We start from the raw sequence: 17414 nt of genomic DNA, 5'->3' as shown, positions 1-17414 counted from the left end.
CCAATAGAAATGTAGAGGATTCAGTCCGAACAAGGTCCCTGGACACGAGGCGGTAACCAAAACAAGGAGCCATCCCGAAACTCCGGGAAACTGCGCTCTCTTCATCTGAAGGAGATTTAGCATTTTGTTGTTTTAAGAATCATTTGTAAAGCTACCTTGTAATCCCTCGGTACTGTTCTATACTGTGCTCTGCGGAGTAAATGTAAAGCGCGTTACGATGTGAGGCGGAGGAAATTCAGGACACACACTGAAAGCCGCGCCTACACAAGCTTTCCCCCTCCGCAAATGTTTGTCGTTCCTGTTTTTTTTTAAATAAAGGTATTTACTTATCGGATGCTTTGTCACATTGCGTTCGGGCTTTGTGTGTGTGTGTGTGTGTGTGTGTGTGTGTGCGCGCGCGCTGCAGGTACCGAATAGCCCAGCAGTTTTTTTTTCTCTCTCTGCTAGATGGGTTGTTGAGCCATGACTGGTTGTTGAGGGTTTTGTTTTTTTGGGGGGGTGTGGGGTAGGGAGGGGTGGGGGATGGTGGCTGAGCGGTGGGGGTTTGGGCTGGTGCTTTGATCCATTCCGTATGGAAGGAGTCCGCCTCTCCGGGTTTAAAGAGCAATTGACGCACTTTAAGAATCTTCCCTCAACCTCAAGGCGAGTAATAGCGACCAATCATCGAGCCATTACAGGGCTTCAGTGGAAGCTGTTTATGTGATATCAGCACTAATTAGCCCATGAACTAACAAGTCGTTTGCACAACTTTTCAGGCGTGTGATAAAGTGACCGCATAGATGGATTGTCTCTGGACTATGTGGACACATCGCTACTAAAAGTGTACTCGGACCAACTTTTAATGTACTCTCTCTTCAGTCTGAGCAGTAATACGTCTTCTTTTGGGGAGGGGGGAGTATCGCACAACCGTCCTCTTTTTTTCTCTCTCTCCCTCTCTCCCGCACTGAGGATATACTGACTGGCAAGTCATGTTCCAGCCAACACCGAAACGGTGTTTCACCATTGAATCTCTGGTAGCTAAGGATAGTCCACTGCCTGCATCGAGAGCCGAGGAACCTATAAGGCCAGCCGCCCTCAGCTATGCAAACTCTAGCTCAGTGAATCCATTCCTGAACGGCTTTCACACCGGCGGCCGGGCTATCTACTCCAACCCGGATCTAGTGTTCGCAGATGCGGTCTCTCACCAAACCAACACGGCGGTGCCTGTTCACCCGGTCCCTCCACACGCTTTAGCTGGTCACCCGCTGCAGTCTTCCCATTCTCCACATCCCCTGTTTACATCGCAACAAAGAGACCCTTCGAGTTTCTATCCATGGCTAATACACAGGTACAGATATCTGGGACACAGGTTTCAAGGTACGTCTGCCTTTCAAAAATGCACTGATTTCTTCTCTCTCTCTCTAAATGTTACTGTTCGTTTTAGACTCATTTCCAGCTGGTGGCTATTTCATACCACGCGCCGTGTCCGATTTTACAATGTTAACACGTACATCGCCTTTAATTCCTCGTGTGCTGAAGTAACAAGCAAAAGTTAAAAGCCGGAGTTTATTGACGGGCCTGTTTTGTGGAGCTGAGCCGAGCGGGCTGCAGTGCCGGGGGAAACATTGCCTGGGCTCCCTGTTCCTCAAACAGCGAGACGCCACAGGCAGCGGGGACCCCAGGCAGAGGTTGAACTTGCTGGGGATTTTTTTTTTGTGGGGGGTGGGGTGGTTTGGGGGTAGGAGGGGGCGGGGAGGGGGTAAAGGTGCTGGATCTGGACAGACCGACCTTCTCACTATATCCCATCCTCTGAATGCGGTTCCGGGGTTCATTCAAAGCGATTCAAGACCCATATTGAAGTCGGTATTTTTATGTTGTTGTTGGAAATTTTCTGGGTCAGTTGTTTGTGTACAAAAGGCCGGGCTTCCAGGGATGAGGTTTGCACGGAGTTTAATTCAAGAAAATGTCTGAATTCCAGAAAACAGGCTCTTGTTTTGACATCTTGTAGATTTTTTTTGATTCTCTGAAATTGCCTGAACTTGGAATAGAATAGTTAAAAACAACACACATATTTGCTCTCATTTATTCGGTTAAATGGGCTGAAACATGAGGATATGAATTATTTTTCTGTCTATTTAGACGTCAAATGAACGGGTGCTTTTGCTGTTCTTTGCTTTTGGCATTAAAAATATAATTTGAGTAAACTAATTAATTGAAATTGCCCATGACGGGCGAATATAGTTTACTCTTCTTAAATCGGTTAAAATGGCACAGTTATTAACAAGTATAGTTCATAAAACAAATAGTGCTTGTTCTCTGCTGTTGAGTTTAGCTGTAATGGCCTGCGCAGCCTAGGCTCTGAGCTGAAAAACGACTAAAAAGCTCGGATGAACTATATTCGTTCGGAACTCAAGAGCAATGGTGTAGAATGCGCGCTCGATTGATTTAATTTAATGTAACTGAAATATATCATGTTAAGCAAATGGTATGAAACCAAATCGATATTAAATGTTTGCTAGGGCCTTGTGAAGTTGCTTGTTGGAGCAGCTTGAATAATTTCGGTGCAAAGTGGTATTTGGTGACTGGCGATTAATTTTAACAGTAACAAAGTGACGATTAGGTCCTGCTTACGAGCTAGTTCTGAATTCTTTCTGTTGCTTTCTTGTGTCAATCTCAGGCAACGAGACGAGCCCGGAGAGTTTTTTATTGCACAATGCACTGGCCAGAAAGCCCAAACGCATCAGAACGGCCTTTTCCCCGTCTCAGCTGCTGAGACTGGAGCACGCCTTTGAGAAAAATCACTATGTGGTCGGGGCCGAGCGGAAACAACTGGCGCACAGTCTCAGTCTCACAGAAACTCAGGTGAGAGAGCTCAAGCTTCTTCAAACGTTGGCGGTTGTGCTGGCCTCTGTTTTTCAACGATTCTGCGAACAATTGCAGCCTGGCTGAAATGCAGGCTTCAAAAGCCTTTTTATGTAACGTTCCCGTTGACTGGATCTTGCCAGCAAGAATTTGATGCTTTAGTAACGGGCTGTTGTAAAATACAGTCAACAATTGTATTCTTATAAAAAATACTTACAGCTATATTAAGAAGGATTATTCTTCATAAAGTAAATGGCTACAGGGAAAGATCTGCTCAATTAGTCAATGTTCTTCAGTTCTTTGGTTTTAACTTGTGCGGCTTAGAGATGACCAAAATAATTAGACGAAATTAAACGATTTTACACATTAATCGCAAGCAATTAGTGTCGGGAGCTAGGGAATAATTTGCAAACTAACTGCACTGTTCATCCCGGCGCTGGGAAAGTGGTTGTATTATTAAGAGTTGTGAATTTTAGCTTTTGAGCTTGTTAGGTGTGAATGTTGTTTGGGATTTTCAGTTCGGAGAATCATTCAGGAGAAGGGAGACTCAGAAGCGCCGATGACATCTGGCTTTCCGCGGCGACTTGGCTATTTGCATCCGTCCACTTCTGTCAGCAAATTGCCAGTGTTAAGGGAAATCATAATAACAATTCAGTAACGGAGTGGGCACAGGTAAAGGGTGAAAGCGGCGGGCATAGGATACAGCGCGCAGCCAGGCTCACCGTCTGCAGCAGTCTGTGCACAAGTGTAGCTTTAAGGCTTTGTGTTTTTCAAAACCATATCGGGCAAAACATTATGGGGGAACAAATGCCTCGCCGTCTTCATTTGGCTGTCGAACAAGGGAGCGGTCAGGCTTAATTTCCTAGTTAATGTGGTTTTTAAGGTGCCTTTGTGTGATTGCGAATCGATGCTGACTGGGGTCTTTTGTCTTGGTGTCGCGAATGGCCTGAATAAACGGCATCTCTTTGGAAAACCAGTGGCATCCCCCTCAATTAGGAGAGAGAGAGAGAGGGAGAGAGCAGGTTCATTTCATTCGCTGACTAATGGGGGTAAAATTACAAGACCAGTGATGCTTTATATAAAAGCGGACTCAAATGTCGGCATGCTGGTTTCTCCATTTATCTACAAACTTTACTTCGTCTTACTGCTAATAAAATAGAACGGCATTTGTGCGGACAATTAGAATTATTTCTCCCTAAATATTTAACAGTCGTTGGCCTTCTATGTTTCTGTGTGGAATGAATCGATTAGGATTTTACTACCGAAGCGCGCTCGAGGTTTGCAATGAAGCCCAAACAAAGCAGTTTCAAAGCGGAAGCATCACTTTTGAAAAGTTGACATGTTTGAAAAGTTCGGTGCAGAGACAAGCGCGCTGCTCCCTCTGTCATTTGTTCCCCACAAGACTGTTCATGTATCCCAGTCACTCGATTGGAAAACAACTTTCATTTACGGATTTAAAAGTACATTTCGGCCTTAAGACCGTCCCCAATCGGTAAGCAGCCACTGCCAAAAGAAAAATAAATATGCGAGATCGTTTTGTGAATATAGAAAGGTAAATGAATGGGGATTTGGGGAGAGACTGGGAACAAGGATGGGAGATCAGGAGAGAACATTTGGGGCGGAGGGGGATATACATGTAATTTCATTGGAAGAAAGTTGTACTTTTGAGCTTTAATATTTCGTCCTGTTGTATTTCTAAATCTAATCGTGTCCCTCTGGTCTCCTCGTGTTTAAATAAAGGGTAATGCCTGGTGCAGATTGCCAACGCTACACACTATTTTAGTACATTGCAGAGAAATTTGCGCTTATGTTTGTATTTCAGTGCTCTTGTTTGTTATATTGTTATAATTCTGTACACGTTCATACTATTAAGTTGCATTTTAGTTTATTATTTAACTTACTTATTACATTGCAATATTGAACGCGCTGCAGACTTCTAAAATGGATTAATGTTCAAAGCAGGAAATATCCCCATCAAAGCGGCCCGTGAAATGCCAAGTAAATCAGTAACAATTGCGCTAAACAAATTTTTTGTTGTAGATCAGAGCAAAATTTTCATCGTTTTACTGACAGAGCCCGCTCCGTAAAATGCTTGCACTGCTAAGACCAGCTGGGGGAATGGAAAGTGAGAAAGTCTGCAGGCTACCATTGAATTAATTGCAACCTTTGGTACTTTTCAGGTAAAAGTTTGGTTTCAGAATAGAAGGACGAAATTTAAACGACAAAAACTGGAAGAAGAAGGGACAGACGCCCAGCAGAAGAAAAAGGGGACCCACCACGTCAATAGGTGGAGGCTTGCGACCAAACAGGCGAGTCCTGAGGAGATCGATGTCACCTCGGACGATTAGGACTGAAACATTCGTGTCAAACTATAGTGTTAACTTTCAAGCAGCACAGTTGCTGATGTAGAAAAAGAAAAGGGGTAAACGAACACTTCAACCAAATGCAATTCCTGTGACGAGGCAGCTGGGGTAAGAAGAGGTCCGGGAGGTGGCACTGCGCGCACCGTGAACTGTCCAGAGACAGCAATCAATCAACTCCGGGGCAAGATGATTGACAAGCGGACATGTTCATATTGTATGCAGTTCGCTTTCACGCGTACTTCCAATCCAATTCCGGACTCTTTTTTGCACTTCCGAATTTAAATATTTGAAAAAAACTGAATGGGAAAACCAAAATCCACACCTGTTTCAGAAACTTGAATTGCATGTGAGCCGCTCGTGAAAAGCTGGATTATTATTCAAACAAAAAGCGGGACTTATTTTTTATTTTTTTCTTATTTGCTTTGAGAGAAGTTCTGTCAGCTGTGTGCTTCTTTTTACAGAAAAAAATGCTGTTTTAAAAAATCCTGTTAAATAATAATACAGTCGACGTGATTGTAATACCGCTTAAATGAAGTAGAAGTGCTGCGTTCTTAGTGTTCTACAAAAACAATAAAGAAAGTTAGACTTTTTTTAAAAAAAGAAAAGAATCGTTTTGACCACGATTTCGGTCCTTTATTTAAAATAAGAAACTTTTTTGAAAAAGATAAACGTTTAAAGAGTATTCTGGATTTTCCTTCTGCGTCAATCTGAAGCGAAAACAACATTTCAGTGAGGTGTCGTTTGGTAGAACTTGTCCGAAAGTTGCCACCAAAAGGACTGTCAGCGAAAGAAAGAAGCAATGGCCATCTCTGGACGGTTAGGGTTCAACAAGGCACTGAGCTTCTTAAATCCGTGTTTATAGCGACACTAAAGTTAAAGATGTTTCTGTAATGTCTTCTATCGAATGTAGATACTTGTGTTTGTTGAGTTTGTTGCAATTCTAACACATGATACTTCCAAGAAGTATGTCAAAGTCATTTTTGTCAATAAAGGTTTATCCATTTGCTGCTCAGTTATCAAAGGCAGTTAAGATATGTATGAATTCTTTTTTTAATACAAAGAAAGGTCAAAGTCATTAATCTCTATCTCTTAATATATATCCACCGGATTTTTTTAAAAGATCGACCGGCTTGGTGATATTGAGCCTATTAACCCTTGGAAGGCTGAATGTTTTTGTAGCGTAGCAGGAGAACACAAGCCTTCGCTTAAGACCCGCCAATGTATGATTGTCAGGGTGTGTATATGTGTCAAATGTTACATTAAGGAGTTCGAAATGATACAGAGTAATTATTTATCAGTTTTGTTTATTTGTGTAATTTCAATGGAATTGTTTCCAATCAATAATGCTGTCTCTCGTATTGAAATTCTTCAATGGTTACCTGAATTCTGGGGGGAGGGGGTGGATTATGCGTATGAGGGAAATCCAAATCTTTGTTGTTTGGTATTTTATTTGCCATGGCATTTTTTTTGTATCTCATATACAACAAAGCAAAAACGGAAAAAGGCGCACAAACTAAAATCATTTCGTTGGTGTCTGACATGTTCACCTCACAAAACGATATTTTTTTAATTATTTTAATTGAAATCGTAATTAAAACTGTAGCATTTGAACTGTTTGTAACCAGCTCTTGACTACAAAACGGGTTTCTGAGCCAGGCAATGTTTTTCATGGTTCATTTACTTTTCATCCTGATAGACTGCATTAATCAGTTTTATTTCCATTGACAGAAATCTCGTCTGCTCTGTACAGCTACAAAGAGTCCTGAAATCTTTTGTGAAAGTGCAAATCAGTTTCAGCAATTATCATACCAGGAATATGAGGGAAGCGGAGGTAGCGCCACTGGTTCGTTTAATCTCTTAATCCGTGAATAGAGGGAATAGTTTGACATAACTCAGGACAATCTCACCAGTCGTCACACTGTGACACGGTGCAGTTACAAAGTACAGCAAAAATAACCGCTTTGTTTTAACTCGCGATTATTTTAAAAAAAACTACACAATTAATTGCTGTGCACACGCGTCCTCGCAATGCGGAAACAAACTTTGGGAGAAATCGAGAGCGATGCAAGCCACGAAGTATCGAGGCGACTTTAATAAAATGGTGCAGACTGATGTACATGGAACAAGATTTCTTTTTACATTACGGGCAGCAAGCCAAGTTTAGCGGCGGTTGAAAGTTTATTGATTAATATAGGTCCTTCTTTTATCCCCGGACGCGGTTTTTAACCTTGTTCGGAGAACACAGCAATATAAGAAATATTTACTCACGATTCGCTTTTTCACGTTTTGATTTATTTTTTGTCTTGTTAAATTTTAGGCCTGTGCAAGAGCGTTTTCTCTGGCTGGGGCATTTGATTAACAATATGCAAGTGAGTCCATAGTTCTTGATTATAAAGCTTTGCACTTAAGAGCAGCGTGGCCTGTTTCCTAAATGGTTTCCCATCTGGATCGGGGGGCGGGGGGGGGGGGGGGCAAGATTCGTCTTGTGCTATACATATACTTAGCAGGAAGAACTTAAAGCGTCCTGCGCACTAACAGCAATAAATCTTTTGAGAATACCATTAGCTTTGAAAAACCTAAAAGCTTTATTACAAACCGATCTTTGAAAATAGGGGATTAGGAGGCTGAAAAGGTTCCACAATACTTAGAAGAAAAGGTTTCATGCTAATGAGGTTAATGCCCTTTGTATCGCAGGACTACACAACTTCATTACTCACTATCTCAGCGTACACCAAGCGGCGCTGACGACCCTGCTGCCGCTGAATACACATGAGCTTTCCCTGACCGGCTAAAGAAGGATTTTATACCAGGTCTGTTCAAACTAGATAATTATATCTTTTCAAGTCGGAATTAAGATAAATAACTGGAGGAAAAGGCGGCTCGCCTTGATCCCTTAAACCAAATTCGGCGCACTTTTTCTAAGCATCAAACAGTGACAGGACAGTTAATTCAGTCGAAGTTCCTGTATCTTGTCCCGCTGACTCCATTTACTCATTTTTTTAAAAAGGAAAAAAAAGACATGTACTAATTATGCTGCAAATTGTGCTGTTGTTTAATTATACTATTCTACATATAGATTTCCTGAATAAGGTATCCGCTTTTATCCATTCCAAGCTCCGAATGTCATTGCTTAGAAAAAAAAACTCAACAATAAAAGCCCGTAATTCTTAATCCCCGGTGGCACTGTTTATTGTGTGTCGCTGTGTTAAAATCGTCTTCTATTGTGGAGACATAGGATTATTATTGCCATTAAAATATCAAAGTGATCGGTCTGGTTGCGTTTGTTAATAGCGCGGGATTATCCTGAACGGTAATGATATTTAGGGGGTGTGTGTGATGGGTGAGGGACGCAAGACTGGGTTAGCACACATTATTTAACTCTGACCTGCCGTCGTTGTGGATAGCGCTCCTGTGAGCGCAGTATACCTGCTTCCCAAGAGTGGGCAGTTTTTCTTTGATTTAAAGGGTTCCTTTCCCGTGTAGATAACAGGACGACAGAGAAGGTGCTCCACTTTGCCACAATTAAAGTGTGTCGTGGGCTATCTAAAATTTCTTGTGTACACCTGCAGACAAATATTTACAGGCCAACATATCGAGATAGCCGAGCGCTTCACTAAGATAATATTTTTGGTTGAGAACTGGCTTATAGCTCACGGTGTTTTGTATGTAATTGGTGAAGGTATAATTGTCTCGCTGCTAAAGAAAAATGGGCTTTGAAAGAGTGATGTCCCTTTTGAAAAGTAATATTGGTGATTTTTATATACCTATATGTGAATGGAGATGGAGTAGCGTTTATCCGCTCTTTTCGTTTTTTTCTTAAAAAGGATTCGTGATTCTGTCCCCAATTTCCTGTAACTCCTTCCTCTCGTTTCCTTTGTTAATTTTATTCAAGCGTCTCAAAGTTAATTTATATCCGTATCGCACAGTACAGCTTTACGGAAATTAGCAACGTGATTACAAACAAAGTCAACTCATTGTGAAACTTCTCCATGAAGTGTTGCTCATTAGAAAGTCATTTTCCTGATATACGGGCGTCAGTTTGATGCCCCTTCTGCTTTCAGTCAGAAACCCAAACCTTACTCAACACCACTGTTGTATTCTCTGATCAGTATCACTGTTTAGGAACTACTTAGACCTCATATATCAATTGATTTACTTTAAGAAAACAAGCCCGCTGCGATTTGGAAGTGGGAGTTTTGAGAACCTAGTGACCCAAGCACTAACCCTAATCCGTGTGATACCTGGTCGTGGTCGGACAGTCGAAGACTTAAAACACTTTAATGTCACGGTTTCAAGCTCCAACAAAAAAAGGGGCAATAAATCAGTCTTTTCTCATTGACTCGATTGGCTGTAATTATCCCAGCAATCCAGCAGAGTGAGTCATTAAGATATCAGAAACCTGACTAGAAGAATACCCATTCATTCACTTGCTGAGCTCACAAATGACAATTTTCAGGCGAAAAAACACAAGTTCCAAATTCAGCGAGGAGGTTAATTATATTGAACTGAGTTCCCACTACTACCCGCAGCCATTTTTATAGGATACGACATCATATGTAATGCTGCGTAAATTCTTACCTACTGAAATTGCTAATACATTAATGTATTATATTGTTCTACTCGTCATTTATCACCGCCCGAAAGACTGTTTCCCAATCATTACGGTTGTTTACCCTTTTTGTCTCGAACTGGCATACGTTTTTTTACATTTTGTGTGCTGTTTGATCAAAGTGTTGCCACTCTTTCCTTCCAGTTGCAACACGCAGTTGTACAATAGACAGAGCTGCGCCCACAGTCCCAGCACGTGAAGCAATCTTTCTCAATCACGGGCGTTGTGTTAGCTCGGTAACCCTGTTGCTGCACCAATTTATTTTCCAGAGCTCAGCTCAAAGACCCTGATTCCCCACGCCCAAACCTTTCCGCATTCTAAGTCTCTCTTCCACCAGCTAAAAAGCAAAGCTGAACTGCCATGCCCACTCTACAGCCATTATTTATACCAAGGCTTCTATTGCTCTTGATGGACTTGACGTCAGGATAAATTTGATCCATCAAGTTTCACGAATTGCCTCTGAAACTGATCCTTGAAATGAGAGTACACGCTCTACACAATTCCCATGGCCTTGACATAAGGTACAGCGATAAATATACACCGCTAATGAGCAATTACCATATAATCACCTTCCAATTAGCTTGCATAATGATGAATTAAACATTTCAGCTTGCTGGATTATGTTTCCTTACTTTGTATATTATTTACGAAGGCTGGCCACTGAATGCACAAAAATATCGAATTATATAGGGACTTTTCTGATCGGAGTGCTATTATAAATTCAGTTGTATGCCTTTTCATTTGGCAAATGACGTACTGATTGCCTGGAGCCGTAGAGTTACTGTGCGTCTGCTTCAAATTAATTGGTAGACGCTTACATGTTTTGTTTTTGGTAACTAAAATTATTCGGTTTTAGCCGAATCATAAAACAAAACGTATTTCTTAGTGAACATGCTTCTGATTCTAAAGCCTAGTGATTACACTTAAAGATTAAAAAGCCGCTGGCTTCTTTTGTAGTGCAGGTACTGTTGTCTCCGGTACTCCCGTCGGCATTAAAACGAAAGAGCGGTCAAGTTGACATAAGTATTTTGATAAAATTGGCCTTGTAGGGGCACACATATCAAACAATAACGGTATAATAAAGGATTAATTCTTGCACATGCTTATCTGCGTGGTGCATTGTTTTGTTTCTTTTTCACCAATCCAGGTTCAACGGGCACTATCGGCCTGTGTCACAAGTCATATTAATGACAAAAAAACGGTGTGTATCTAAAGTTTCTACTGTCATTTTTAAAGCAGTTTAGAAAAAAATCAACCGAACGGTGCCATCAGACATATGAAATGTGAAACAGACAGGCGCAACATTGAGTATAATGTATAGTCAGGGGTTTAATTATTAAAGAAGTTTCTGAAAGCAGCTCAATTAATGGCTGAACAGAGCCATATTTTATGGAACCAGCGAGCAGCCGGCGACACGATACAGCTCATATAGTTTAAAAATCGTCCGGCAGCTTGTGTTTAGGCAACCACTCACTGTATACTCCGGTTATTACAGGCTCGTCATCTCTGACCATCCTTGTTCAGTGCTCATTTGGAAGAAATTGACCAATTTCACTTGGCGATCTCGGCTTCCATTGGACCTATTGGCGGTGTTAGCCGACGCTGTGTCGGAGCATGTGTTCAGTTCTAAACCGGGACAGAGCTCTCTAACATTTTATCTTCAGTTGAGACAGACAGTTAGGTGTTTGATTACACCAATGAGTTAAGTAAGGTCTGTCTCTCGGCGACATCTTCACAATGAAGTTTTTCGCGTAGCTGAGCTGCCCCAGGTTTATTAACATCGGTTCATTCTTGGCAACTGAAACAAAAAGACAATCGTGCTCGCAAAGTGACCATATCATCCATTAGAACCCATTAGACCCAAACCTTGCTGTTAAATCGCCTATTATTATTTACACCTCATAAATGCCACAACCGCAAGCAAAATGAAGCGGAGATCTGACGGCAGTTCGGATAATTTTTAAGGCACCTGTGTCTGTCTGTGTGTGTGTGTGTGTGTGTGTGTGTTTGTGAGAGAGAGCGAGAGGCGGAAGTGTTGGAGTCATAGATTTCAATTTATTATCACTTTTCAGTAACTAATCAATAGCGTCAGGAAAAGTGAGTCCTACAAACTATTGCACTGCAGCACGGTCCCTATATAGCAAATTAATAGGAGCCCGTGCACAACATCAGTTGCCGCTCAATTCCTAAAACATCTTAGAACAAAATATATAAGGCTACATTTGTACTTTGTCCATAACTTACACCAGACGAGCACATTACAGGTTCCCTAATGGCAAGCTAGCACTTTCTAGCGTAATGTTTTCCTGAGCATTCAATGTTGAATATTGGTCGGTTTGGAACTAACCGTGTATACCTTTAGATTAAATAACTATTAATCTGATTATGAAATAATCTATTAATGTCTCAAATAATCGCTGCCTATGTGTGATTTGCAGCGAGATAGTCTTTAATCAAGAGTTGTGAAATGTTGCATTCCCAAAATCCGTTTGTGTCTCTATTTAATGCATTACATTAGACATTATAATATACCCATTACACAAAAGCGTTTACACGTAAGACCTTTCTTTGAATCTGTCTTTGAACATGCAACATGCATATTGTGAAACGTGTAGCTAGGAAATAGTTTTACGTCCCCTTCCACTCTCAGTGCTCCATGTTACCTCATGTTGACACCTGCAGGAATAAGAAATTAAAGACGACTTCACACAGTTGGCAAGAGAATTACTGTTCAAAGTGTTTCCCATTTCTTCGCCTTATGACATAATGGCACGCAAGATTCAATATGTTACGAATTTCACCAACATCCCGTCGTATTCGAATCTTTCTCATTGAAAACGCTCTAAGTCTGACTTTTTCTTCCAATTTTGATCTATATTTAGGTCTATCGTTTGCGTAAATTCAACAAGCAGCTAAAAGTTTCAACGATGCCATTAAAAAATAACAAATAGTTGTTTTAAGTGCTCTCGTTCTTAACTGCTCACGTGCCCATAATGTTTGTAGGTGTGTGCGCATACATCTCTGCGTGTGAATAGTTGTGCGAGTTTGGATGTGGCGGGAAGGGTGTGGAAATTTGTGCGTGGAACTGGATGTGAGGGCTGTGGGGTGTGTGTGGATATTTGTGCGTAGATTTTGATACGTGTGTGTGTGTAGATTTGAATGTGGGATATCAGTGGATCTGGATGTGGGGTGTGTGAGGAGCTGGATGTGGGGTGTGTGTGGATCTGGATGTGGGGTGTGAGAGGATCCGGATGTGGGGTGTGAGAGGATCCGGGTGTGGGATGTATGGATCTGGGTGTGGGATGTGTGAGGATCTGGGTGTGGGGTGTGTGAGGGTCTGGGTGTGGGATGTATGGATCTGGGTGTGGGATGTGTGTGGATCTACATGTGGGGTGTGTGTGGATCTGGATGTGGAGTGTGTGTGGATCTAGATGTGGGGTGTGGGAGGATCTGGGTGTGGGATGTGTGAGGATCTGGATGTGGGATGTGTGAGGATCTGGGTGTGGGATGTATGGATCTGGATGTGGGATGTGTGAGGATCTGGATGTGGGATGTGTGTGGATCTGGGTGTGGGGTGTGTGTGGATCTGGGTGTGGGGTGTGTGTGGATCTGGGTGTGGGATGTGTGTGGATCTACATGTGGGGTGTGTGTGGATCTGGATGTGGAGTGTGTGTGGATCTAGATGTGGGGTGTGGGAGGATCTGGGTGTGGAATGTATGGATCTGGATGTGGGATGTGTGAGGATCTGGATATGGGATGTGTGAGGATCTGGATGTGGGTTGTGTGTGGATCTGGATGTGGCGTGTGAGAGGATCTGGATGTGGCGTGTGTGTGGATCTGGGTGTGGGGTGTGTGTGGATCTGGGTGTGGGGTGTGTGTGGATCTGGGTGTGGGGCGTGTGTGGATCTGGATGTGGGGCGTGTGTGGACCTGGGTGTGGGATGTGTGTGAGGATCTGGATGTGGGGTGTGTGTGGATCTGGGTGGGGTGTGCGTGGATCTGGGTGTGGGGTGTGCGTGGATCTGGGTGTGGGGGTGAAGACCCAGTCAGCGCTTTATTAGGTTGTTCCAAGGAGTCTGTTTTGGCTCTGGCGTTCTGTTTATAATGGCAAACATTAACAAATGGCAGCGACTCCCAGTAAATAACCAGGTCGCCGGGCAAGGAATTGTGTTTTCTCATATCTGTGCCTATGGCACACACGCTAACAAGGCCTGGTGCATTCTCTTCCTCAGTGCCGTAGTGTCAGTTCACCGGCTCCCCGAAGGACAAAAGCTGATTATGGAACATTACATTCTTCCAGTGTTTGCCTAAAGACTTTCATAGATTATTAGAACGTTACTCCATGGTGAATGCGAGGTCCGATTATAATGTTAACCATCTACAGATTCAGTAGGCAGATAGTGTCGATTTAAACAAATGGATTGAGAAACGCTAATGCCGCGTTTCTGTCCGCTAAGTGGGAGATATTTGTAAACATTCCGACAGGGCGATAAATATTTCACTTATCGCTGCGATTCAACATACTCATGATTTGGGGGGGAAAAAAGTTTCCCTAGAAACAGCACCGTTGTTTATATAGAATATCAGCGACAGAAATCTTCGGGGAACAAACAGATGGGGATGGGGCTAGGATCTAGGATCTGATGAAGGGCCGAAGGATTTCGATTTGCTGATTCCAGGTGAAATCGCGGCAGAAACTACATTCCTGTATCTAAAATACAAGTAGCACTGTTTTTACTTTCGGTGGCCGATTGCAGGAAATGTACGTACTCACCCAACAGTCTGCCTGGGATTTTTTTTTGCCTCCCAGACCACGCAAGACTTTGTGCGTAATTACGCTTTTACAGAACAAAATGGAATTACAATCGATAAGCAAACCGCGATTGCAAATGAGACATTCGCATAAAACGTATTTTTTATTGCTAATTGGGTCAAAGCAAGATCATTCGCACCAATACAGTTATTCAGTTCCAAGCGGTCTAAAATGACACATCTTTTGAAACAAAGATCCAGCATCAGTGTTGCAGGCTTCAGAAATCATGTTTCTAGACGATAAATCGGCCGGCTCTGGGCAGAACATAGATAGGGTTAAGAGGACACGGACAGGTGAGTTCCTGACACGCTCGGCATCTGTTGTCTTCCTCGCAGCGTAAGAATATTTTTCCAATTATTAAGGCTTAGCTGGCAGTTAATTTCTCAAACAGGAGTCATTCGATCATTTTCATTTTGAAATCAGTCATGAATATCTTTTATTATCGTTGGACAACCATTGTCTAATGGTTGGATGGCATGACGTGTCGGTGGTGACAGGACATGTTCCCCAAAGGGAAAAAAAATCTGCGGACCCTGCAACTGGACCCTGGTAAAACCACATCGAGTGAACACTCCGCTCATTCTCTCCCAACACCTGAGTCACCACGGAATGTGTTCGCGTCCAAAGGACAGTGTGTTAGAACTTGAAATAATTCATCCATTACATCAACGCAACTCCATTCCAGTTGAAAAACTCTTACAGGACTTGCACATAATTAAAGATTAGAAGGCAAGCCTCACCCCAATGCCCAACAGAATGTTGATCAGAGTTCCTATTTTCCCTAACCCATCCGTTTTTTCTATCTGCCTATGGCTCCTGTCCCACATATACCAACATTTAAATAGGCGGTCAGAATGACTCCACAGTTCCATAGATACTAGAATGGGAATGTAAATCTGATTTAATACTGGCACCAATGCATAATTTGTTTTTGTGATTTGTAGTTGTATTATTGCAGGAACACATGCCCACGAGAGATTGAATACATAAAAATATGAAACAATACATGGAAGACAAAACAGATGTAGTTATATCGTGCTACTTGTCTGAGGCTCGTAGCACTCAGCATAAGGATGGCTTGGGTGTGCGGCATCCTGGGCATTGTAACACTCTATCTGATTTAGTGCTACACATGGAATCTTTGTGGGTAATTGACAAACCTAACTTAGTCAATTATCTTCTTCTGAACAATCTATCATCAAAAATGAGGTGGAATGGAATCAACAATGTCATCTCGGCACCTAAACTTACTAATAATCTCGTCACCGGATGTTCAATATAGATGGGTCAGGACCAGTGGACCCCAGACCTCATTAAAACTTTGATCCAAACGTGCAGTCCAGTGATAAATTCCAGAACTTTGAGAGACTGGTTTTGACATCAAGTCAACATTCAACTTCTGGGATCAAAAAGCCTTCATAAATATGAAAACCTTGTGACTGGGTGAAATTATTTTAAAGATCGTGGCCTTTGGAGCCAATCACCTTGGAATCACCCAAAGGAAGTTCAGCAAAAAGAAAAGAAATAGGGTAGTGTGTGAAGATCAGTTGTCTCAAGCTGCTTCACTGATCTTCACTCCATCACAAGGTCAGAAGTGCAACTGTTCACTGATGATTGCATAGCATTCCATTTACAAGTCCTCAGCTTGCAACAAGATCAAAATAACCTGAGGTTCAAACTAATGGCTTGTCAGATAATGTTCCTCTTTGGAGTGAGACAGTCAAATCACCTCCCCATATTTCAGCAGCATTACCATAGCTGAATCTCAACATTCAATATTATAGCATCATCATTGTTGCAACTAAAGTAATGCATTTTGGATGAAGCGACTGTCTAAAAGTTCCAGGCAAACATGCCAAAAGTTATGAATATGATACTCTCTAGATGCCAGAGGAGATGAAACAATCAAGAGCTTAACATCATCAGGACAAAAAAAAATCCACAAAACTGACACTTCATCCATCTGTCTAAATGTCTCACATCTCCTACTCCAGAGCATCTCAGCTGCAATATGTACTATCTACATTGCAGAAACTTATCAAGATTTCAGCATTTCCTGAAATCAATATCTCAATTACCAAGCAGAGCCAGAGAGCAAGTACATGGGAATAGTCTCATCTCTGAACTCTGAATTCTCCTCAAGTCTCACAACAAGGTGGCTTTGACATGCATTAGTCCTAAAAGACATTGGAACACCATTCACAAGAACAAATAGAACAGTCACCACAGCGTATTCAAAAAGAACGGGTACCCAATGAACACAGTCCGCAGATTTCTCAGCAACAAACCCAAACAAACAGACAAAACGGGCCCAGGAACCATAAGCACTCTCCCCTACATCAAAGACATTTCAGAAATGACTGCCAGGCTACTCAGACCTCTTGGCATCAGGGTAGCCCACAATCCCACCAACACACTAAAACAGCAGCTAATGAACTTAAAAGACCCTATACAGACAACAAGCAAAATAAACGTCATTTACAAAACACCTTGCAAGAACTGTGACAAACACTACATTGGACAAACAGGCAGAAAGCTAGCCACCAGGATACATGAACATCAACTAGCCACAAAAAGACACGACGCACTATCACTCGTATCCTTACATACAGATGAGGAAGGACACCACTTTGATTGGGACAACACATCCATCCTAGGACAAGCCAAACAGAGACACGCACTAGAATTCCTAGAAGCATGGCATTCCAACTGGAACTCCATCAACAAACACATTGATTTGGAGCCCATCTCCCACCCACTGAAAAAAAGAACAGGAAATGACATCACCA

General features: G+C 42.2%; 1 protein-coding gene and 1 long non-coding RNA gene across 2 annotated transcripts in view; both read left to right on the top strand.

Annotated features, from left to right (window-relative positions):
• The first annotated feature begins 548 nt into the window (after positions 1–548).
• emx2 (empty spiracles homeobox 2) lies at positions 549–6211 on the top strand. The gene is made up of 3 exons (XM_048551316.2): positions 549–1356; positions 2657–2841; positions 5022–6211. Exons 1-3 carry the CDS (start codon positions 969–971, stop codon positions 5187–5189), a joined length of 741 nt encoding a protein of 246 aa, XP_048407273.1. The 5' UTR covers positions 549–968; the 3' UTR covers positions 5190–6211.
• A 1711-nt stretch (positions 6212–7922) lies between these two features.
• Positions 7923–17414, top strand: part of LOC125461992 (uncharacterized) — a 119574-nt gene continuing 110082 nt past the window's right edge. Inside the window, exon 1 of the long non-coding RNA XR_007249580.2 lies at positions 7923–8014. This is a non-coding gene — a long non-coding RNA (uncharacterized LOC125461992). The remainder of the gene's footprint in view (positions 8015–17414) is intronic.

This window comes from Stegostoma tigrinum, chromosome 20 (genome assembly GCF_030684315.1).
Source record: "Stegostoma tigrinum isolate sSteTig4 chromosome 20, sSteTig4.hap1, whole genome shotgun sequence".
In the NCBI taxonomy this organism is placed as follows: Eukaryota; Metazoa; Chordata; class Chondrichthyes; order Orectolobiformes; family Stegostomatidae; genus Stegostoma; species Stegostoma tigrinum.
This window is presented reverse-complemented; position numbering and strand designations above follow the sequence as displayed.

Coding starts and splice junctions, on each gene's coding strand:
- emx2 (XM_048551316.2), top strand. CDS start 969: ATGTTCCAGCCAACACCGAAACGGTGTTTCACCATTGAATCTCTGGTA. Junction 1,357..2,656: donor TCTGGGACACAGGTTTCAAG/GTACGTCTGCCT, acceptor TGTCAATCTCAG/GCAACGAGACGAGCCCGGAG. Junction 2,842..5,021: donor TCAGTCTCACAGAAACTCAG/GTGAGAGAGCTC, acceptor GGTACTTTTCAG/GTAAAAGTTTGGTTTCAGAA.